Genomic DNA, 23,710 nt, shown 5'->3' with positions numbered 1-23,710 from the left:
AAATTTCTATATATTTCATCAGTTTTAATTTCACTGACTTTTTAGAAAGAATGGAGTAAGAGCTCATCAAAAAATAGTTCGTTTTTTTACGTCTTCCCATTATTTATTCCGAGAGTTCAGTTCTTTTCGGCTGTTTTGTTTAGATTTTCTGAAACTGCTTACCCAAATGTTAGCCAATTTTCATTTAAAGTCGTCCTAAAGCCTCATAACACCCCTCTCTCATTGCATTCTCAATAAATTTTCCGATCCAAAGAGGGGTATAGCCATTTTCAAACTCCTTTCCAATCTCGAGTTATCGCATTTCTTTTGTTTTGATGACGTCATCAACTGATAATGGCTAAAAATCCAGCCAAATTTGAAAGTCATACTCAAGCCTTATAAACCCTCCCATCTCATTCCCCATAAGATTCCCGATCCAAAGAGGGGTTAGCCATTTCCAAACTCCTCTTCAAACTCGAGATATCGCATGTTTTCTGTTTTGATGACGTCATCAACTGAAAATGGCCAAAATTCAGCCAAATTTGAAAGTCCTACTCCAGCCTTATAAACCCTCTCATCTCATTCCCCATAAAATTCCCGATAGAATGAGGGGTCAACGACCTCCCAACTCCTCTTCAAACTCGAGATATCGCATTTTGAAGTTTTTCCCAAACCCGCGACGTCATTGGGTCCCTTTACCCCTTATGTTATCAACGGTCAATTCGCAAATTTTGGAATTTTTGCGGTCAACAGGTACCTTATGCCCCAAGGGTCCCAAAAAACCAAAAAACGTCAATTTTTTCCAAGGGAAAGTGGGTTTTTAAATTTGCGAAAGATTGACACTGCAACGACTTCTTCTCAAAAAACGCTAATTTTCACGAAATTTTCAAAGTTGAAACATTCCAGAGGCTAAACATGGTGGAATGGCGGCTAGACGAAAAAAAAGGTGAATTTCCATTTTTAGCACCCGCATATCATTGAAATTTTGTAAATTTTGCTTACGCGCATGCGTTTGCCAAAAGAGTCGCACTCCGCTCGCTAACGCTCGCTCCGTGCGTAATGAATATGGAATCGAGTAAATGACTCGATTCACGATTACGATTAATTAATGTACAGTTGACTCTCTTTAATTCGATTCAAGAGTCCAAGAATTTTCTTCGAATTTGAGAAATATTTGAATTACAGAAAGCATTTTATATTGCTCTCTAGCTGAGGGTACAAATATTCAAATTGAATTCTAGAAAGATTCGCGAATAGGAGAGGTTCGAATTAGAGGAAGTTGACTGTATAACCTCTTGGGCAATAACTAACGGACATAGACCATCCATTCACCATTAAAATCAGCGCTAAAATCGTCGCATTCAAATCGCACAAAACCATCTTCATGTTTGTTCAAAAACGACCAATGTCGCTCACCCCATACAAAGAAAGCGTGGTCATAAAGACTTGTTGTTATCTCCATTCCCATGCCTAATTGTGAGCAGTTTCGTTGACCCATGATTGAGGTGTCATCAGCCAGGAATCGTACTTCACCACATAGACCACAATGACTACCTTGACAATGACCACCGTCACCTCGAACCACTCCTTTTCCTCTTAGATATGTCAACGATTTAGTTCCTGTTATGGCTGCATGGAGTGTGCGACCATGGTATGGCTGGATATAGATAAAGCGAAATTTAGACAAAATATCGATGGAATATTATGCTTACTTCAAAACATACACGAGAAACAAGTAACCAGAGTTTTGTGCGAAAACTTGTCAATTTACAAACTTATCTAGTAGGATCCTGTTCACTGGTAAAAAAAATAGAATTGCGAAAGACTAAACAAGAAATCAAGTAAGAAAAGCAACACATACTTTAAAGCATTTAACTCGTAGCTCTGTGTAACCTCCATTGGTGAATAGCTTTTTCAATTCATCGGATGCTAATAAAAAGCGACCGCTTTGAATGTTATTGAGCTGGTTGAGTAATGATGGTTTCTCAAGAACTGCAATTGCGTTGGCCAGCAGGCTATTGTCGTCGAAGGTGATGTTCACAATAGCCATCCACCCGCCTATTAGTTTAAAAAAGCGTGTTTTTGAGATTTTCCATCTTCGAACCTAAGTAGGTTTTTCTGTCCCCCTTTAGCTATTGATGATTCTGATAGAAGGACGTTGACGTGGAAATCAACGAAAGCTCCAAATTTAGCACACTGGCCTCTTTACGTCGCAAATAGTTAATCGGTCCTGGCTAGCAAAGGCGGGCGATTATATACTTATTAGTCCTAGCCAAAGAATGAGTGAAACCCTGGAATTACTTAAATCTTACTGTAAATTCTCTTTGCAAATCAACTTGAAAATTTAATAAACATACCTCCATCCTCTGTCATCTCACAAAAAACTTCTGTTGCTATACCGAGAATTTCAAAATAATATAATCCCGATGAACAGCCTATACAATGTTCCTTGATAGCCATGCACGACCCATCACCAACACCTCCATTCCCCTCATCTTTTTCGAAATTGCAGAAGACATTTTTCTTTTCATCTTCCCCGATATCAAGTTCATAAAAATCAGATTGACAATCAAGGCATCTTTTTCTTTCAGCTTTGCACGAGTCAATCGGTTTTTCCACCTAGAAATGAAAGTTAGTTAGTTAGACAATACAACACATTTTTTTTTTAATGGCGAAACCTTGGAACCTTGGAACTTAACCTAACTTAACCTTTCAAAACTTTTTTGAAAAAGGCCAAAAAGTTCATCATTTTTTTCTGGAAATTTATTCTTTCAAAGCCATTTCTTGACCAGGACAAATGATTTAGGTATCAACTTTGGTATCGCTGGAAAGCTTTTTCTCTCAGCTACAAAAAATAGCGAATTCTTTTTCTCTGAATCTCAAGTGGTCAGGAGTTATGACCAAAAGACTGTGTATCGGTAAAATGACCTTTTCAAGACGTATATATACGCCTTTTGCCGTCTAAGGGTTAAGATTTAAGCGGTATACAATCTTGGTCAAATTATATTGAAAATTTTGGTTAATTCTTCGTTTTTAGTTATCTGGCACCCAGATGGTGAAATTTTCATCCGATACGCTAAAGCTCTGAAGGTCGGGAAAATTTTCAACATCTGGAAGGTTTACATTACGGAATTTTTGCGAGATCACGTCAAAAATTTTGCAGCAGGAGTTCTGGTAACCCAGCCCTCGTTTTCGGGGATTGGCGGGTCCAACCGAAATATTTCTAGGTTTGCGGGCAAGGAATGTTGAACCCGACTTAGGATGCGGCACATCGAAGGACTATTATTCCTCTCCAATGGGAAATTAACCCACTCCCTTTAGATCTTTAGCGTGGGCGGCCGCCAACCTGCCATATATCAGATAACGTTTTTAGCAATTTAAAGTTCGGGCGAGAAAGTCACTTTTGGGCTAATTGATGAATCTAATCGATTAGTTCAATTCGAGAGGGGTTAATAGACTTCCAGAGTATATTCTGAGCCCTATTGGATCATTCTTTATTCTTGAACTTTTGGATCCTGAGAGCCTAGTCTTAAGTCTAATATTAAAACTCTACCCTTCCAATCTAAGTTATACCGCTTCCAAATCGTTTGTGGCTATAAGATTTCGTGAGAATTCCCCTTTTTTCTCAAATATTATGACTTTTACTGTAGGTGAACATTTTTTGGCGTTGGTATATCCTTCGATTACAAGAGTGAGATATGAAATTATTATCTTGTACAAAGACCGTAAAAAGCGGATTATCAATCTTGGGCACCTGACCTTTTATTTTGCTAATAGTGTATCGACAACTGGAAACTCTTTTTGCAAAAATATAGAAAATTATAACTTTGTGAAGTCTTGAAGTCTGGAATGGGATAAAATATAAATAAATAAAATAACGAAAATTGCATTACTCACAGTGACGGGCTTGTAAAATATTCCATTGACTTTCTCATCCGATAATATTTTCTGATCTTCACTTTTCAAGCAAAAACATTGCTCTTTATTTTCGACAAAATAACCTTCCCTCGACCTTCTTTGACATTTCAAAATGCATTGAATAGGCGAAGTTGCCTGAAAAGGTTTTGAAACATCCTCTTTATCAGTGTTTGTTGTGGCTTGTAATTTCTCTTCGCCAGAAAACCATTGGGAATACACCAAAGTTATATTGGTCAGAAACCATATAAGAAACTCCATTTTATTTGTTATTCCATACAGTGTATCTTTGTAATATATCTTATCTTAGCACATCCCCAAAGCCCTTTGCATTTATAGAAAATAACAGAATTTTATGAAAATGTAGCAAGGTTGCGTACTGAAGTTCCCTTTGTAGTCTTAAAACACATGAATCCTGGACTACCCATACCACTCGACAAATTCGTTTAATTGGACACTTTCACAACGAATTGGCCAATAAAAACATCCTTTCCAAAATGCAGTATCACACATTGAGACCAACAGACGCTATCAAAAAGGAATAAAAGTTGTTGCAAACTTAATTTTCATTGGTGTATGATGATGTCTTTTTCATTTGTTTTGAGAGATTAGTTATTCTTTTAGAATTTTAGTTCCTAAATGACTTTTTTGGTTACGTAATGAAGATGTGTGTTATATTAAAAATGGTTCCACTTTTTTTCGTGACTTTTTGTTTACATTGGTATCGCAAGGATGAAAAGATACATCCCGGTGTGTTTTAGTTGTAAACAAGGTTGATCGGTTCTTTAAGCACTAATTGTTTTTGGTGTTTTAAACTTGACATAATATTGTTGAGAAGAATTGACAACAAACCTGTGTATCTAATAAAATTGATTAATGCCAGTTCTAGAGAAACTGATGAATAATTAAAATATGTGTATTCATCATATTCTTACGATAAAAAATCCCATGACCGTTTCATGAAAATTGGTGTAACAATATCAATTCAGTCTCCTTACCACATAACAAGACTTTATATTAAGATCTGGTAACTTTTGAAGTCTTTGATGATTTATTTTTGTCTTTAAAATTTCTAAATTTAGTGCTAATTGACAGACACCGACGGGGTTGTTCAAATGGCCTATATACATAATGAAAATGCTCTCTGTCATGAATTTTGAGACGGAATTTTGTAATTTTAAGAACACATTTTTTATAAGCGACCAGATTGCTAAGGCTCGAGGGCTCGAATTTGCTAATTCTTTAACTATCTTGTAAAGTGAAAATATTTAAGATAAACGATGGCAAACTGTAGTCCTTGATTAGATAAGTATTACGTGGAAAAATATCAGGGATGATCCAGGGGGAGGTACTTAAGCAAAAATGGTCGCTGGGTTTGTGCAGACAATAAGGGCCAGTTTTCACCTTTCAAATTCTCTCTAAGAGTCGCAATAATCAGAAAATTAGTCTCTCTAAGTGTCGGAAAACTCACGACCTTTTTAAATTTTTTCATTTGGAGTGAAAAAATCGTAAAAACGTATCTCTCAAGCTAGGGAATTTTTCAAAAATCGAACAAAAGTTTTCATCAAGGTCTCTCTAAGGGTCACCTTTTCAGCAAAAATCAGTCGCTCTAAGGGTCGGTTTTTGGAGGCCCCATCAGTACATACCGCCTCATCTGCCAACCCTACAGTCCCCCCTGGGGGGATGATGAAAGCAATCTGATCCAAAATTTGGAGTAGCTTATAAAAAAGTGTTTCACTATAAGAATGTTGTTGTGGTATTCGTTTCGTTTTCTAACATACAAATTGTCCATTAAATTTAGTGTAAAAAGTTTGAGACCACATACCACAGAAAAAGTAGCCGAAATAAGTTTTATTTAATAAACTTTATGTTGAAAACTTCCCAAAATATTTACTTGTACAGTAAAGAAAGTTAGTGGATCCTTCACAATTTCCCGTTCTTTTGAAAAACCATTTTTGCTAATTTTTAAGTATTGAGAGACTTGATATATCAAATACCTGGTATGTATTTACCTTTGTGTCAGGAAAATACGGTCCACTTTCCACACTAAAGAAACAAAGCTTCAAGTGTATGGTATTTGCGTCAATAATGTCAAAGGTAAATCAAACACCAACAGCAAAACACCTGAACAAACAACCATAACACCTTACACCACAATTTCATGATTTCCAAAACAAACACCTGCACCATCACCTATCAAAAGTATTACTGACCTCTCATCAGCCACTTCAATAACCTCTCAACGGCAACGATCAAGGTCCCTCCCTACAATACCAAAGAACTGCTCAATGTCACGAATCCAACTTACACCAAATGTTATTCCTCAACAACAACCCAAAATCAAGCAAAAAACCTTGATGATGTTGATCTAGTAAGAACAGAATTCATGAAGAAAAGATTTTTTTCTTCATTGAAACAAAGACTGTACACTATGAACATATATTCCAAAGAATTACTTAAACATAAAATATATTACCTCCCCCCGCTAGGAACTAACGTTATATCGCCAGAGGTACTAGAATATCTGCTTTTTCAACTCATAAAGAGCGAGCATACAAAAACGTGTTCGGCAGTAAACTCAATTCAAATTGTTAAGTAAAGACTAAAATTCGCACGAGTGTCTACTTTAAAACCAAAAAACAAAAGGCATTACGAGAAGCCTGGAAAGAGGTATTTTAAGTCGTATCAGGTGCCAAAGGAAAGCTGTTACAAGTTGTCAGAAAGACGAAAGACATTTATGTGAACCAAATTTACTTCAGAAAAGCTCTTTCTACCCTACTACTGGAGTATAGAAAGTAGTCCTGCTGTGAATTTACTTTATAATCCTTTTCCAACTCATGGTCAAGAGCGAGCACACAAATAAGGTCTCTGACGGTAAGTTCAATTCAAAGTCGTTCAGTAAAGACCAAAAATGGCACAAGTGTCTACTTTAAAACCAAAAAACGAAAGTACCAAAAGAAAACTATTAGAAGTCGTTAGAAAACCAAAATCTATTATGCGAACCATATTTACTTCAGAAAGGCGCTTCCTAACCTACTGCTAGAGTATACAAAGCAGTCCTTCTGTGAATTTACTTTAGAATCCTTTTTCAACTCATCAAAGAGCGAGCACACAAATAGGTCTTCATCGGTAGGTTCAATTCAAAGTAGTTCAATTTAGACTAAAAACCGCGCAAGTGCGTCTACTTTAAACCAAAATAACGACAGGTGCCAAAGAAAAGCTATTAGAAGTCGTCAGAAAACCAAAATCTATCCTCGCAAAATTTTTTTTAGACATAATTTCCCTTAGTTTTCAAAAAAATTATACCTATTAAAGACATATCAATCGGTACGACAGAAAGTTTTCATCAACAATGCTTGTTATATCTTTAGACAAAAGCAAGAATTTGTGAATAAGAAAATTTACAATTGTCTAGGTACATCTAAAAGTCAGTTCAAAATTATACAGTCTGATTTGTTGATTTGTGTTTTTTTTGACGTCTTTGCTGATTTTCTGGCTGCTCCTGATTGTTTTTTGAAAAAATTATGTGTATCGACTTTCTGTAGTGCTTTCACTTTTCCTCTTTTTTTGTTTGTTGCGTTTTCTTTGACAAACGCTAGGTATTAATACTGACAAAGGATCCAAGGGGAGAGGAGTCAAAAAATTTCAAATAATTACCTCGTCTTTGGGTTGGCAATAAAGTTTTTCAACCAGTTCTCTAGATTGTTCAAGTAATACCTTAAGGGAAGAAATTTTCGCAAGAAGAAATTTTCGCGGAATTTAATTTTGTGGAAGAAATTTTCGCGGAATTTAATTTCGTGACACTTTTGAAATCGACTCATTCGCAAAATTAAATTCCGCAAAATTTGCCATTTTGAAACTGTGATTCGCGAAATTAAATTCTGCGAAAATTTCTTCCCTTAAGGTAAATGGTTTTTGACAGTACCAGGTAAGGTAACCGAAACAATGCATTGAATCTCTAATCCGCCTTGCAAAAGAGGAGACCTCCTTGTCATTGTCGGTTGATCAAGAATTTGGTTGGTCGAGATATTTCCCTCGGAAGATGGCCCACTGTAACATCATCACCAGTGCATATTTGATGCTAAAGTACTTTAATGGGATAAACTTTCGCGGGGATTAAATTTCCCGGATTTCGCGGATTTGGGTGTCATCCCAAATGGAAATTTGGAAGGGCCTTATCCGCGAATTATTTCTAAACAATACTCAAAATATGTCAAATAAATACTATTTGAATGCATCAAACCAACATGCATGTTTGACAGTAAAAGTCACAAAATCGGGAAAATATTGCCACCCAATAGTGCAACCCGCGAAGTTAAATCCCCGGGAAAGTTTATCCCATTAAAATAATCAAAATCATTTCCAATTTCGTGATAGCATAACAAAATTTCTTCGAGATATGGCCCCCAAACTTGTCTAAAGATATGATATCCACGGAAAGAAATTTTGCTGTGGTTTGTCATATTTCGCTTTGCTTTCGACGTTCGCAGACGCAAAAGGGATGTTTGGCTGATGCAAAAGGCGAATCAAACATTCGAAAGAATGCGGCCACAAAAAGAATCAAACATTCGAATCTTTTGGTTGGCTAAATTTGAATTCGAAAGAATGCGGAAGAGTAAAGAGCCAGTAAACACCTTTTGTACGTTTTCAAATCGAACATTTGTTTATCCTTTTTTTTCGAAAAGACTTTTGACATTCTTTATTAAATTTTGTAAACAAATAGACCATGGAACCTATTGGGTCTTTAGATACTGAAGCTATTGAAAATGAAGTCTCTAAACCAACAAGCAATAAAAGAGGACGTTATACAGTCTACACTCCTCAACAACGTTTTCTCATCGCAGAATATACAGAAGAAAATGGGACAACAAGAGCAGTTCGTCACTTGAAACTAAAGTCTGTTCACGATAAGTGTGCACTCTTTTTTCTTTTACCTATAACTTTTGAAGGAATTCTTAAGTCTTTATAAATTTGGTATCGTTGGAGAGATATTTGTGAGTGGGACAATTTGAAATAAAAAAGTCTTTAAAAAAATTCTTAAAACGATTATCATTATTAAAGATTATCGTGAATAGACTTTAAAATATCCTGGAATCAATGAAAGTACCATCAGAAGTTTCAACCCAAAGTATAACAAAGAAGCAAAAGCTGCTGAAATTGAATCTAGACAACAAATGCAACCGAGAGGACGCCCAAAAATGTTTGGTGAAATTGATGAGATGGTGCAGAGATATCTTAGGGTAAGTAGACACAACTCATACAGTCGCATATTCTTTTTGGAATAAAAATATTTCAATTCTTTAAGTTTACTCTCTGTACCTTAAGGGGTAATTTTCGCGGGGATTATCACAGGAAAAAATCTTTAAATCCCAAACTGGTGAAAATTGAAAAACAGATTGGGAATTTCAACCCATTTCTTTTAGGATTAGGGAATGATAACTTTGGAGTCTTATGAGCATTGGGTATTTGTTTTTACCATACTGGAAATAATTTCCTAAATCTGTTTGGCATATTAGGGATCAATAAAATCCTCTATGGCAAAACCTAAATCATAAACTTAAAAATTTTAAAATAGGTAAAAATTGTGACCAAGGTAGGGAAACAAAATAACACCAACCGCTAAAATTCTTTCTAAATGAAAAATAAACCTATCCGAAAATACAAGTTTGGTAATCTAATTCATAAAGAAACTAGGAAAAATTAGAAATCACATCGTGAAAAATAGATTACATCAGAAATGGAAACCTATGCGAAAACACAAATTCACAAGTTTAGTAGTTTATGGTAATTTAATTAGGGCAAGGAAATATCACGAATTGTGACCTTGCTTGCGTTATTCTATTCTTTCTCTGGATCGGGAAATGTGATTTCTCGAATTAAGGAAATAAAATTTCCCAGATTGGGAAATTCGATTTCCCGAACTCTTTAATTTGAGTGTATCCTTTAAACAATTAATTACATCAGAACTTTTCAAAAATTTTAAACTGTCACAAATTAGAGATTTTTCACTCAAAAGTGTTCGAGTCGTATGTAAAGCAAACCATTAAAAGGGTGTATTCGATCAGTGTGTAACACAACGCTAAAGGTAAGGCGTCCCGCTAGGGCGGCCTCATTCGTTCGCAATGGACTTGCGTCGCAAGGGCTCAGTGGATCGGTGAGACGGGTTTGAGGTCATTAAGTTGGCTCTCTAGTACAGCTCCACTATTGTGACAAAAGTGCCGGGATTCTCAAAGTAGCGCAAGTACATGTCAGAACGAATGAGAGCTATCGAACCAATGCTCACAGAATGATCGAATACATTTAATTATTTTACCAGCTTTCTATAAATCAGGATTTAATTCGTGAATTATGTTTTCAGCAGAAACACAAACTGATCTTTATGTTGAAAATTCGGGAATAGCATTTTCTTGATGGGGAAATTTCAATTTCACCAGTTAGTTAAAACAAACATCCAGATAATGTGTTATTAGTGATTTCCCGAATCCCAAATCGCAAATAATTAAATCTTCCTGTTGATCATCCTGCCCTGCTCATCATGGACGTCTTTAAGGGTCAAATGACAGGAAAGGAAATTTTGAAAAAGAATCACATCATTTTACCAGCAAATCTGACTTATTACTTCCAGCCTTTGGATGTTCAAAGTGGTCTCAATGATTATGCAAAACGCTTCATGAAAGATAAATTTACCGTTTGGTATACGTATAAGGTACAGCGTCAAATGGATGCAGGGAAAGCTCTCGAATTAATCGAAATTGATCTAAAGAAGCACTTTGAAGCCTCTTCATGCTTTTCAATCACATGACATCTGCAGAAGGAAAAAGGTTAATATGAAAGGTTGGGAAATTGCTGGAATTTCAGGAGCTGTCAAGGAAGGTATTACTGGTCTGCCTTCATTGGACCTTCATTTTCAACTCATAAAGAGCGAGCATACAAAAAGTGTTCGGCAGTAAACTCAATTCAAATTGTTAAGTAAAGACTAAAATTCGCACAAGTGTCTACTTTAAAACCAAAAAACAAAAGGCATTACGAGAAGCCTGGAAAGAGGTATTTTAAGTCGTATCAGGTGCCAAAGGAAAGCTGTTACAAGTCGTCAGAAAGACGAAAGACATTTATGTGAACCAAGTTTACTTCAGAAAAGCTCTTTCTACCCTACTACTGGAGTATAGAAAGTAGTCCTACTGTGAATTTACTTTATAATCCTTTTCCAACTCATGGTCAAGAGCGAGCACACAAATAAGGTCTTCGACGGTAAGTTTAATTCAAAGTCGTCCAGTAAAGACCAAAAATGGCACAAGTGTCTACTTGAAAACAAATAAAAGCAAAAGGTGCCAAAGGAAAGCTATTAGAAGTCGTCAGAAAACCAAAATCTATTTAGCGAACCAAATTTACTTTAGAAAGGCTCTTTTTACCCTACTACTGGAATGTACAAAGCAGTTCTTCGGTGAAATTACTTTAGAATCCTTTTTCAACTCATCAAAGAGCGAACACACAAATAGGTCTTCGAGGGTAAATTCAATTCAAAGTAATTAAGTTTAGACTAAAAATGGCACAAGTGTCTACTTTAAAACCAAAAAACGAAAGTACCAAAAGAAAACTATTAGAAGTCGTTAGAAAACCAAAATCTATTATGCGAACCATATTTACTTCAGAAAGGCGCTTCCTAACCTACTGCTAGAGTATACAAAGCAGTCCTTCTGTGAATTTACTTTAGAATCCTTTTTCAACTCATCAAAGAGCGAGCACACAAATAGGTCTTCATCGGTAGGTTCAATTCAAAGTAGTTCAATTTAGACTAAAAACCGCGCAAGTGCGTCTACTTTAAACCAAAATAACGACAGGTGCCAAAGAAAAGCTATTAGAAGTCGTCAGAAAACCAAAATCTATCCTCGCAAAAAATTTTTTTAGACACAATTTCCCTTAGTTTTCAAAAAAAAATATACCTATTAAAGACATATCAATCGGTACGACAGAAAGTTTTCATCAACAATGCTTGTTATATCTTTAGACAAAAGCAAGAATTTGTGAATAAGAAAATTTACAATTGTCTAGGTACATCTAAAAGTCAGTTCAAAATTATACAGTCTGATTTGTTGATTTGTGTTTCTTTTGACGTCTTTGCTGATTTTCTGGCTGCTCCTGATTGTTTTTTGAAAAAATTACGTATATCGTTCTTCTTTCTGGAATTTTCTGTAGTGCTTTCACTTTTCCTCTTTTTTTGTTTGTTGCGTTTTCTTTGACACGCGTTGCATAAATACTGACAAAGGATCCAAGGAGAGAGGAGTCAAAAAATTACTAAAGTCTATTCACGATAAGTGTGCACTCTTTTTTCTTTTACCTATAACTTTTGAAGGAATTCTTCAATCCTTATAAATTTGGTATCATTGGAAAGATATTTGTGAGTGAAACAATTTGAAATAAAAAAATATTTAAGAAAATTCTAAAAATGAAGACGAAAATGAAGAAGAAAAAACTGAAGATCTTGTAGAAAAGTGCTATAACTATCATTTTCACTGAGGGGAATTCTTGATCATCGAACGTCATCACTGTGAAAAAAATTCTCAAAAATAATCATTCAGTAAGATATCAAGGTTATAAGCTGATTGACGTCTAAAAACGCTGTTTTCTGCCAGTTTTTTGCTGTTTCTTGGGGTCAGTCACTTATTAACTTTGTATCATAACTGTATATTTAATAAATATTTTAATGAAATTTCTTCACAGTGATGATCTGCTAAGATCAAAGAATTTCTCCAGTGAAAATGAAAGTTATAGCACTTTTCTACAAGATCTTCCTTTTTTTTCTCCTTCATTTTCATCTTCACTTTTAGTATTTTCTTAAAGATTTTTTTATTTCAAATTGTTCCACTCACTAATATCTTTCCAATGATACTAAATTTATAAAGATTGAAGAATTCCTTCAAAAGTTATAGGTAAAAGAAAAAAGAGTGCACACTTATCGTGAATAGACTTTAATAATCACCTCGTCTTTGGGTTGGCAATAAAGTTTTTCAACCAGTTCTCTATATTGTTCAAGTAATAAATGGTGTTTGAAAGTACCAGGTAACGTAACCGAAACAATGCATTGAATCTCTAATCCGCCTTGCAAAAAAGGAGACCTCCTGTAGTAGGAATTTGTTATCTTCGATTTAACAACTGCTCCTCGATCGATCAAGAATTTGGTTGGTCGAGATATTTCCCTCGGAAGATGGCCCACTGTAACATCATCACCAGTGCATGTTTTGATGCTAATCAAAATCATTTCCAATTTCGTGATAGCATAACAAAATTTCCTCGAGATATTGCTCCCAAACTTGTCTAAAGACATATCCACAGAAAGAAAGTTTTGCTGTGGTTTGTCATATTTCGCTTTGCTTTCGATGTTCGCAGACGCAAAAGGGATGTTTGGCTGATACAAAAGGCGAATCAAACATTCGAAAGAATGCGGACGCAAAAGTAATCAAACATTCGAATCTTTTGGGTGGCTAAATTTGAATTCGAAAGAATGCGGAAGAGTAAACATCTTTCGTACGTTTTCAAATCGAACGTTTGTTTATCCTTTTTTTTTCGAAAAAACTTTTGACATTCTTTATTCAATTTTGTAAACAAATAGACCATGGAAACTATTGGGTCTTTAGATACTGAAGCTATTGAAAATGAAGTATCTAAATCAACAAGCAATAAAAGAGGACGTTATACAGTCTACACTCCTCAACAACGTTTTCTCATCGCAGAATATACAGAAGAAAATGGGACAACAAGAGCAGTTCGTCACTTGAAACTAAAATATCCTGGAATCAATGAAAGTACCATCAGAAGTTTCAAGTCAAAGTATAACAAAGAAGCAAAAGCTGCTGAAATTGAATCTAGACAACAAATGCAAGTAATTGTATCCCAACCGAAAGGACGCCCAAAAATGTTTGGTGAAATTGATGATATGGTGCAGAGATATCTTAGGGTAAGAAGACACAACTCATACAGTCGTATATTCTTTTTGGAATAAAAATATTTCAATTCTTTAAGTTTACTCTTTGTACCTTAAGGGGTAATTTTCGCGGGGATTATCACAGGAAAAAATCTTTAAATCCCAAACTAGTGAAAATTAAAAAACAGATTGGGAATTTCAATCCATTTCTTTTAGGATTAGGGAATGTTAACTTGGGATTCTTTGGAGCATTGGGTATTTGTTTTTACCATACTGGAAATAATTTCCCAAATCTGTTTGGCATATTCGGGATCAATAAAATCCTCTATGGCAAAACCTAAATCATAAACTTAAAATTTTTAGAATAGGTAAAAATTGTGACCAAGGTAGGGAAACAAAATAACACCAACCGCTAAAATTCTTTCTAAATGAAAAAGAAACCTATCCGAAAATACAAGTTTGGTAATCTAATTCATAAAGAAACTAGGAAAAATTAGAAATCACATCGTGAAAAATAGATTACATCAGAAATGGAAACCTATGCGAAAACATAAATTCACAAGTTTAGTAGTTTATGGTAATTTAGTTAGGGAAAGGAAATATCACGAATTCTGACCTTGCTTGCTTTAATCTATTCTTTCTCTGGATCGGGAAATGTGATTTCTCGAATTAAGGAAATAAAATTTCCCAGATTGGGAAATTCGATTTTCCGAACTCTTTAATTTGAGTGTATCCTTTAAACAATTAATTACATCAGAACTTTTCAAAAATTTTAAACTATCACAAATTAGAGATTTTTCACTCAAAAGTGTTCGAGTCGTATGTAAAGCAAACCATTATAAGGGTGTATTCGATCAGTGTGTAACACAACACTAAAGGTGAGGCGTCCCGCTAGGGCGGCCTCATTCGTTCGCAATGGACTTGCGTCGCAAGGGCTCAGTGGATCGGTGAGACGGGTTTGAGGTCATTAACCCTATTCAACCTAGGCTTTTAGGGGCGGTTCAGAACTAGGGGGGGGGGGCTTTTCCTGTACCACCCCTTAACTTTTGATCTAGTGGGTATTTTTGGATGAAATTTGGCACACAAGATCTTTGTCACGTAAGGTAACTTCTGACAAAAAATCTTTTTGATGACGTCACTCATCATGCCCAAAGTGAGCAAAAACCGAAAATTTCCTTTGTTCTTATAAATAGCTATTGTATTCTAACAAAAGCTTTAGAAAAAAGTTGTCTGAGTTTAAAATGCTTATTTTATCCTAAATATTCAATAAATTACGGTTTAAATGATATATTTGACATCAAAAATAAATTTGTATTAGAAAAGTGTCAATTTTTGTGACACCTTACTGTCAGAAATGTCATCATGCTCAAGGTGTGAAAATATTTAGGTGTCAAATTTATTTTTATTTTGAAGCTAAATAAAAGTTAGGAATTTACAGAAAATTTCACGGTAAAAGCTCTATTATTTCAGGAACTATTACCAATAGTTTGACCTCCGAACAGAAAGAGCCCCCCCCTAGGCCGAATAGGGTTAAGTTGGCTCTCTAGTGCAGCTCCACTATTGTGACAAAAGTGCCGGGATTCTCAAAGTAGCGCAAGTACATGTCAGAACGAATGAGAGCTATCGAACCAATGCTCACAGAATGATCGAATACATTTAATTATTTTACCAGCTTTCTATAAATCAGGATTTAATTCGTGAATGATGTTTTCAGCAGAAACACAAACTGATCTTTATTTTGAAAAATCGGGAATAGCATTTTCTTGATGGTGAAATTTCAATTTCACCAGTTAGTTAAAACAAACATCCAGATAATGTGTTATTAGTGATTTCCCGAATCCCAAATCGCAAATCATTAAATCTTCCTGTTGATCATCCTGCCCTGCTCATCCTGGTTTTTATTTGACGTCAAGATCAGACGCTTTTGCAACGCTCTTCGAAAAAATGGCTGAAAACAAATAAAAACATCAAAATTCAGGAAAATAACATCAAAATGGATAAAGATCAGCCTTATTCGAAGCAGCCTCACCACCTCAAGCTTGCACGCCGTCAAGATGTACTGAAGACGAAGACCTGGATCGCTTAACATGCAAAAAATGTAAAAGATCAGTTCATTATGAGTGCACACAGTTACCCCTGTATCAACTACAAATATTCGTGACATCCTACAACGATCATTACTTATGTTCAAACTGCGTACGAATAACGAAAAACCTAAGAAATAAAGTGGGAAAAAACACCCAACATATGATGCAAAATGAACTTAAAAAGAAAGACGACGTCATACAAAAACTGAACAATGAGGTCAACACCAACACCAAAACCCGTGATTCCATCAAAAATGACTTAAAAACTTTTCTGGCAGGGAAACTACAAGAGATGGATGAAAAGACAAGAAGCATGATAAAGGAGGAAATAAAGCACACCGCAGAAATAATGACGGAAACATCAAAGAAAACATACGCCGAGATTACCAAGAAACAAAAAGAAGACTTAAAATCTGCCGAAGAACAAAAACGGAAGGAAGAAAGTGAAAAGGGAGACATAGAATCTAGAAAACTGAATATGATCGTTCACGGGTTTCTCGAATATTCAGGCCCAGATAAGGAAGAAGAAGAAAATGGGAAAAAATATGACAAATTTCCACAAATTTCGGTTCCGAGAACTCCTAGATGACATCAATGTTCCAGAAATCAATGTTACTCACCACAGATTAGGAGACAGAAAAACTAAGAACGGCCGTCCTCTGAAAGTCACCCTGCAAAGTCAATATTACAAAGATCTTATCATGAAGAATTTACACATGCTAAAAGAAACTTGTTTCTTTCAGGTAAGTATAACGGAAGATTTCACAATCAACGAACGGAAAAAGATCAAGGAGATGCACGAACAAGCAAAGAAACTCAACAAGAACAATAACAATAAAGGATTCAACTGGCGCGTAAGAGGAAGCCCAAGAACAAAACTACGCCTCGTTAAAAAATTACAAAACCAAACAAAAATATCTTCAAATTACAAACCAAAATGCTCTGCAGAAGAAATCGTCAGCGATTGGGCATTGACAGATGATGATGAATGATTCATTTTGTAAAATAGGCAGTCGAACTCTATTAGCTTTCAAGCTAGTACAGATTTGTACACATTTTTCGACTTTAAAGAATATATACATTAAAACACATGGACGTCTTTAAGGGTCAAATGACAGACCCAGTAAAGGAAATTTTGAAAAAGAATCACACCATTTTACAAAAGGTACCAGCAAGCAAAATTTATTCCAGCCTTTGGATGTTCAAGGTGGTCCCAATGATTACGCAAAACGCTTCATGAAAGATAAATTTACCGTTTGGTATACTGATAAGGTACAGCGTCAAATGGATGTAGGGAAAGCTCTCGAATTAATCGATATTGATCTAAAGAAGCACTTTGAAGCCTCTTCATGCTTTTCAATCACATGACATCTGCAGAAGGAAAAAGTTAATATGAAAGTTTGGAAAATTACTGGAATTTCAGGAGCTGTCAAGGAAGGTATTACTGGTCTGCCTTCATTGGACCCTTTCGATGATATTGATCCATTAAGCTCTTCCGCAATGGTCATTGAAAACGAAACATCACCACTCGACAAAGAACATCAAAATATGGGAGAAGACATAACTTGGACCCCCTATGTGGACCCCAATATGGACCCTCTATGTGGACCCCAATATGGACCCCATTATGGACCCCCTCAAAAATGGCGGGAAAGCATTTTGGTTAATTAAAGAAGCTTTATATTTGACCATCTGATCATTATTTTGTAAAAATAAGTCATTTTGTCAACATAAGAATTGTATCTCTAAAACTGCGCTTCCCAGTGTTTGCCTCTTGAAAATATTTATCTATTTATATCAAAAGCATCTCATTCGGTACAATTAAAATATTGGGTGTAATAAAGCTTGCACGTATCCCACTTAAGTGCCCTGTCAATATTTTTGTCGAAAGTGTCACTTTGTCAAGAAAATGATTAATGAAAGGTATCGTCCTTCTCGTGGAAGTAACACGTTCTTTCAAAACTTTTGAAGTTATATAATGCCCTGTGAACATAAAAATAAAAATAATGAAATAAGTACTATTTTCATATCTCTAAAACAGCTCTCTTGGAGCATTTAATGTATTCATTGCATCACAACCTATATCCATTTGCACCGCCCGCATCCTATTGAGCATGAAAAAACAACTTGTTGAAATTGGTGTATACACCTCATATTTTTTGATAATGTCCTTATTTACATAACTTAAGTGTCATTTTTTGTCAATATTTGGGATTGATGATTTTGTCATTGAAATCTTCTAAATATCATATTTTGTATGCAACATTTCCATTGCATATATACTATATTCATGTTATAAATTATATGATGCGAGCGCGTTACAATTTTTCTGGTCTGTAATTTGTATGACCTGTGCCCTGTGTCTATGACACGTGTGACCTTATGTTCTAAAACATAATTTCAAAGTTATTTTATAATAAATGATCATGAAATGATTTTATTTCAAGAAATACAAATAAATAGCCGGTCTATGAAATTAAATATGTGGTAACCATGATACAATTCGACCGCGTGGTGCCGTGATGCAATTCGCAATTTTTGAGGGGGGTCCATATTGTGGTCCATAATGGGGTCCATATTAGGGTCTATTTTGGGGGGTCCAAGTTATGTCTTCTCCCTCAAAATATGTATATGCATGAATCTGGTGACGCTGGTGATAAAGACAGTGAGGATGAGGACGAGGACGAGAAGTGGGTTGATAGTGATGGGAATTGTTTCGATCTATTCAACGATACAGAAAAGGACAAAGAAGATTCTCAACCAGATGATAACGAGGACTAATAAAATTTATGACTTGTTTTCTTTACAAATATAATAAACATTATGTTGTTCAAAATTATTGCTTCGTTATTTTCTCACTGAGAATTTTTTCTTCCCTACGACATCTTTTGAAACAAGACTTAATTTAAATAAACTTTATTCTCCATTATTTGTGTTTTAAAAGAGCTCTACAGTTTCTATTTTTTGAGAAAATCATAATTGTTTGAAGTTTTTTATTGGTCTACTGTTCGATTTTTAGTTTTGAATTTTCGAAAAAGCCTACTTCTCGCGAAAATTGCGAAATTTAATCCTCGTGAAAATTTAGAATTCCCGTCTTCGCGAAAATAAGTCCCACGAAAATTAAATTATTTCGCGAAAAAAATTGTCCCGGGAAAATAAGTTCCCGCGAAAATTAATCTTTCAACAATTAAAACTTTTGTAAAATATAAGTTTAGGTACCGTATTACTTCGAATAAAGGCCCGAGGCGTTTATTGATTTTTTTGGATTTTAAGGGAGGCGTTTATTCAAGGGTGGCTTTAAAGACGATTTATTCGATGTAATACGTTATGTACTAAAAATCTAAGGCTAAAATATGCCGACGAAGTAAAAGCCCGAAGGGCTAAAAGTGAATCTTTAGTTTTTCTCAGGCAAAACAAAGTGAAGTTTTAAACACCGATTTCTCGCGAAATTACACTGTGTAAACCATACATAGAAGAATCGCTTCTAGCCATTCCAGCTTTTAGTTCGTTGATTTATTTTTTATTCTCTTTTTTTTTCGCCCGGCGTGTGCCACCCTCGCGATCTGGAGCATCTTTTAATATCTTTTGAAGTTTGTCCTTGACAACAGCATCGTCCGCGTTGACTTTCGCGATAGTACATTCTAAGGGAAATGTGTTAAAACTTTTATAATAAATACGTTCATACATTTCAAATGGAGGATTTTCAGAAGGTAGCAAAATTCTTAAATGTATCCATAAGATAATAAGATAGTAGATCGATTTTTTCCAATAAATAACTGAAAATTACTTTTCCAGATTTCAATAACATTTCGAGGTGAAATTGCCCCTCCCCTGCTTGCGAAGTTTACAATGTTTCTTCAGCTGCCATCGGATCTTGTTATTAACCCTTTTATCAATTTTTGAAAATACTTTCAGCTGTCAAAGGAAAACTTTGCTCTAAATAATCTGTTTAAGCCAATGTATACAATAACGGAACTAATTTTCGCGGAACTAATTTTCGCATTTTGGGTGTCTAACGCGAAAATTAGATCTGCGAGCGAAATGCAAATTTTACTAAGCAGAAATCCTTGAAAACCCCTAGGAAAATGAAAGAATTTAGGCCAAAAGTGTGGCGGGACTTATAATGGAGCCGATTTGAGTTTGTGTTGATAACGTGTGTTTCAACTAAAAATTGAAAGCAAAATTTAGTTTCATAAAAGTTGAAAAATAAAAAGAAATATGACAAAGTGGAGGACTAGAAAATTTCAAGAAACGTCTAGAAATAAACAAATGTGCCTGAAAATGTCTCTAGAAAGGCTAGAAAATCTGGAAAACTAAGTCCAAAATTGGCTAGAAATGTCTAGAAAAATATCTCTTGAAGATCTACTCTCGGGTACCTAATAGCCAGGGGGGTTGGAATAAGCAGGGGGATTGGAAAAAATCTCAAAATTTAATAAGCCGGGGGGTTGGAATAAAAATGTCCTGGGTGGAAAATGTTTGAAAAGGAGGCTAATACAGCAGAATTAAGACAAAAAAGGGAACTTTCAAAAACATTTTCCCAAAAATTAATAAGCGGGGGGGGGGGGGGTTGGAATAAGAATGTCCTGGGTGGAAAATTTTCGAAAAATTAATTAGCGGGGGGGGGACGGCTATTAGGTACCCGAAAGCGCGCGTTCATTTTTTGAACGCAGAACTCGGCGAGATTTTGACCTCTTCTGATTGGTTAGATTATTTCACGTGATGAAAATTCGGAAACTTTCGTGAAAGTTGAAAACATCAGTTAATTTTACAAAATGGCGGCTTCAAATACACGTACTGTCGAATCTTGCTTGGATGAGATTTTTGCAGAAACTAACATAAAGCTGAAACCAAAACAGATTGAAGCAATCAAAAATATATACACTGGCAAAGACACGTTATGTATTTTACCGACTGCATTTGGGAAATCTATGATCTATCAATGCCTACCCAAGTTGTTTTCAATGATGGAGTCTTCCCAATCTCAGCCTGTTGTTGTTGTCATTTCACCCCTTGCCGCTCTGATGCAGAATCAGGTAGAGGAAGCAAACAAATTGAAGTATCTTGGACTCAAATCTTCTACTCTCGATATTACAATGATGAAGGAGATAAAATCTGGCTCTGGTAAATTCAATCTTCTTTTTGGAACACCAGAATCGTGGATCTCAGACAAATGGCGAGAAGTTTTGGGCTCAACTTTCATGTTGGACAATTTAGTTTGTATTGTGGTAGAAGAAGTTCATAAAGTGACATGGTCAAAGGTCAAAATTTGGCATCATTTGATAAAATATTTTCCTACCCTTCTTCAGTTGTTCAGACTAGATTAGAGATTCTTATTCTTTTTAGCTCCAGCTCTAGTCTAGTTCTATTTGTTGATCAACATATTACACAGGATTCTGCAAAAAATCACATGCGTGTGAAAATGTAATTCACAATCCATCTTTTCTCACTTGTTAAATAGAATAGAAGTGAGTTACTTTCAGTGTATTAAACCTCTCTCTCTCTAAGAAAGACAAACAATCCTATTTGTGATTTTAGATCTAGTCAGACACTCCATTTAAGACGAGAAAAGATAGCTTGTGAATTGCATTTTCACACGCATTCTTTTTTCAGAATCACATGCACAGAAATCAGTTTTACCAAGCATGTGATTTCCATATTTCTTCCTGTGTTACATATGTGACATCCTGCGAGGCCACAGTATTATAATAGGAAGGAGATAAAATATTTTGAAATATGAAACGAAAGCTTTCATAAGTTCTTTTTTTGTATTTCTTTTCATTTCCTGAATAGTCTAAAGGGTAGAAAAACATGTTTTTATCAGTCTTTATTTATTTTTTCATTTTTTGAGCATGTAAAAAAAATTGAAAAAGCTCAAAAATCTTTCATGGATTTTTTTTGCAAACTCAAGTAACAATGAATAAAATTAACTTAACAATTTCTATTTTACAGGGGCCAATCGTCGTCCAAAAATTCAAAACCTTTTCGAGAAACGTTCAGCAGAAATCTGCTTGTCGTCAAAATGTTCCTGTATTAGCTCTCAGTGCCACAATTGATTTAGACCTTCAGAGCCTTGTGAAGAGTAGCTGTAATTTGTCCAAGTCTGTAAAGATTATTTCAACGTGCAGCAACAGAGACAATATTTTCCTTGGAGTTAAAAAGGTACCAAAACAAGAAAACATTGAGTGTCTTCAATGGATTGTCAATCTTTTATCTGTGAAAGGGTTCGACACTCCAAAAATCGTTGTCTTTTGTCGTTCAGTTGATACTGCTGGCTTGGTGTACAATGAACTGAAGAGATTCTTGTCAAAAAGGAATTCCGAAATTGACCCAAAGGAATTAATTGGTATCTTCCATTCAAACACAAAGCCCAAAAAGAAGGAAGTAGTAATGACAACCTTGACAACATTGGATTGTCCGATGCGTGTTGTTGTGGCTACAAGCAGCTTGGGATGTGGCATTAATATGAAAAACGTCAAATATATTGTTCACTTTGGTTTGGCTTACCATTTGGTCGACTACTGTCAACAGATTGGTTGAGCTGGGAGAGGAAAAACTTCAATCTCACACGCTATCCTGTACAATTTTCCCCAAGGAGGTACAACTATCAGTAGGTCAATGAGAAAGTACTCCTTAAAAGCAAATGAAAGTTGTCTACGAACAGTACTTTTCACACCGTTTAATGACAATAATGAACAAGTAAGCCCAAAACAGCCAAGTCATTTGTGTTGCACTTTTTGTGCCACTAATTGTTAATGTGGAGAACCATGTTGTGAAGGTCTCAAAGTACCAGATGTTATGGATTGCGAGTCCTCTGAACCAAAATTTCCTGTTCGAAACGTGACCCCAGATGATAAAAAGCTTATTCGAAATCTTCTTATTGAGTCTCACGAAAGTCAGTGTTCTTTTCTACCACTTCTGACTCCACCTGAATTAGTTACTGGTTTGAATGAGCAAATCATCTCTAAAGTTGTTGAAAATCTTGAATATATTGATTCAGTAGATTACATTCTTAAAAATTTACACGTGATTAATTTCAAATGTGCTCGAGAAATTGCTGTTATTGTCAAAGAAGTTTTTATTGATGTTGATGATGATGAGAAAGTATTTTCAGACTTGAAATTTGATGATGGGCACACTGAATTGTTGAATTCTAGTCGTGGGCCAATTATGTTTGATGAATATTCAGACTTTTCTGCAAGCTCAGAAGGGGAAAGTTTGGATGATAGTAATAGTGACTATGACTAAATAATATAATATACATTTTTGTACTTTTTTAAATTTTTTTGTACATTTTTATACATTATATATTTTTTTGTTTACTTTAAATAATTTAATATAAACTCATAGAGGGTGCATTTAAAACATTAGCACAGGATTTCATATAAAGAAAAATCCTCATAATTTGCGGAACAGTTCTAACAAGCTAAGTTATAAATTTTTCATCATGAAAAGGCAATTTAATTGGTTTGTAGGGGTTCGAAATACCGTTTTCCCGTCAAAATTTTTTGCTGAGTCCCTGAATCCCGAAAATTGAAAAAAAAAGCAACACCGTCACACCGGTTTGTACAGGTTCAAATACCGGTAAAATGACAATAAATAAGGCCAAATACCGTCACCGTCTGATTTTAAAATTTTGCCGTCTTTTTTTTCGTCAAATCCCGTAATACCGTACTAAAAAAGGGCCAATCCCGTCACACCGTAAAAGTACAACCCCCCCCCCTTTATTGCCAATTTTTCTCTATATATCAAATTCTGTCCTATTTTTTTATGGACACCCTGTACTTCAGCAACTCATAATTATTTACAGTAT

The 23,710-nt window shown here is 35.2% G+C and overlaps 2 protein-coding genes across 2 annotated transcripts; one reads left to right on the top strand and one right to left on the bottom strand.

The window, feature by feature from the left end:
* Positions 1–1,044: 1,044 nt before the first annotated feature.
* On the bottom strand, positions 1,045–4,317 carry LOC136805857 (uncharacterized). The gene is made up of 4 exons (XM_067062415.1): positions 3,877–4,317; positions 2,337–2,598; positions 1,841–2,037; positions 1,045–1,636 (listed from the first exon to the last, which is right to left on the bottom strand). The coding sequence occupies exons 1-4, from the start codon at positions 4,153–4,155 to the stop codon at positions 1,286–1,288; spliced, it is 1,089 nt and encodes a 362-aa protein (XP_066918516.1). The 5' UTR covers positions 4,156–4,317; the 3' UTR covers positions 1,045–1,285.
* Positions 4,318–20,672: 16,355 nt separating this feature from the next.
* Positions 20,673–22,437, top strand: LOC136805989 (uncharacterized). Its single transcript, XM_067062572.1, has 2 exons — positions 20,673–21,143; positions 21,850–22,437. The coding sequence occupies exons 1-2, from the start codon at positions 20,673–20,675 to the stop codon at positions 22,435–22,437; spliced, it is 1,059 nt and encodes a 352-aa protein (XP_066918673.1).
* The last annotated feature ends 1,273 nt before the right edge of the window (positions 22,438–23,710 follow it).

This window comes from Clytia hemisphaerica, unplaced genomic scaffold, assembly GCF_902728285.1.
Source record: "Clytia hemisphaerica strain Z4C2 unplaced genomic scaffold, Clytia hemisphaerica genome assembly, whole genome shotgun sequence".
In the NCBI taxonomy this organism is placed as follows: domain Eukaryota; kingdom Metazoa; phylum Cnidaria; class Hydrozoa; order Leptothecata; family Clytiidae; genus Clytia; species Clytia hemisphaerica.
Note: the sequence above shows the minus strand (reverse complement) of the source record. Positions and strands in the feature narration are given on the sequence as shown.

Excerpts from the sequence above, each read along its gene's own strand:
- LOC136805857 (XM_067062415.1), bottom strand. The coding sequence starts at position 4,155 with ATGGAGTTTCTTATATGGTTTCTGACCAATATAACTTTGGTGTATTCC. Across the intron at positions 2,599-3,876 it reads TATTTTACAAGCCCGTCACT|GTGGAAAAACCGATTGACTC; the intron begins GTGAGTAATGCA and ends TTTCATTTCTAG. Across the intron at positions 2,038-2,336 it reads TGAGATGACAGAGGATGGAG|GCGGGTGGATGGCTATTGTG; the intron begins GTATGTTTATTA and ends TTAAACTAATAG.
- LOC136805989 (XM_067062572.1), top strand. The coding sequence starts at position 20,673 with ATGGCGGCTTCAAATACACGTACTGTCGAATCTTGCTTGGATGAGATT. Across the intron at positions 21,144-21,849 it reads TGGTAGAAGAAGTTCATAAA|GGGCCAATCGTCGTCCAAAA; the intron begins GTGACATGGTCA and ends TCTATTTTACAG.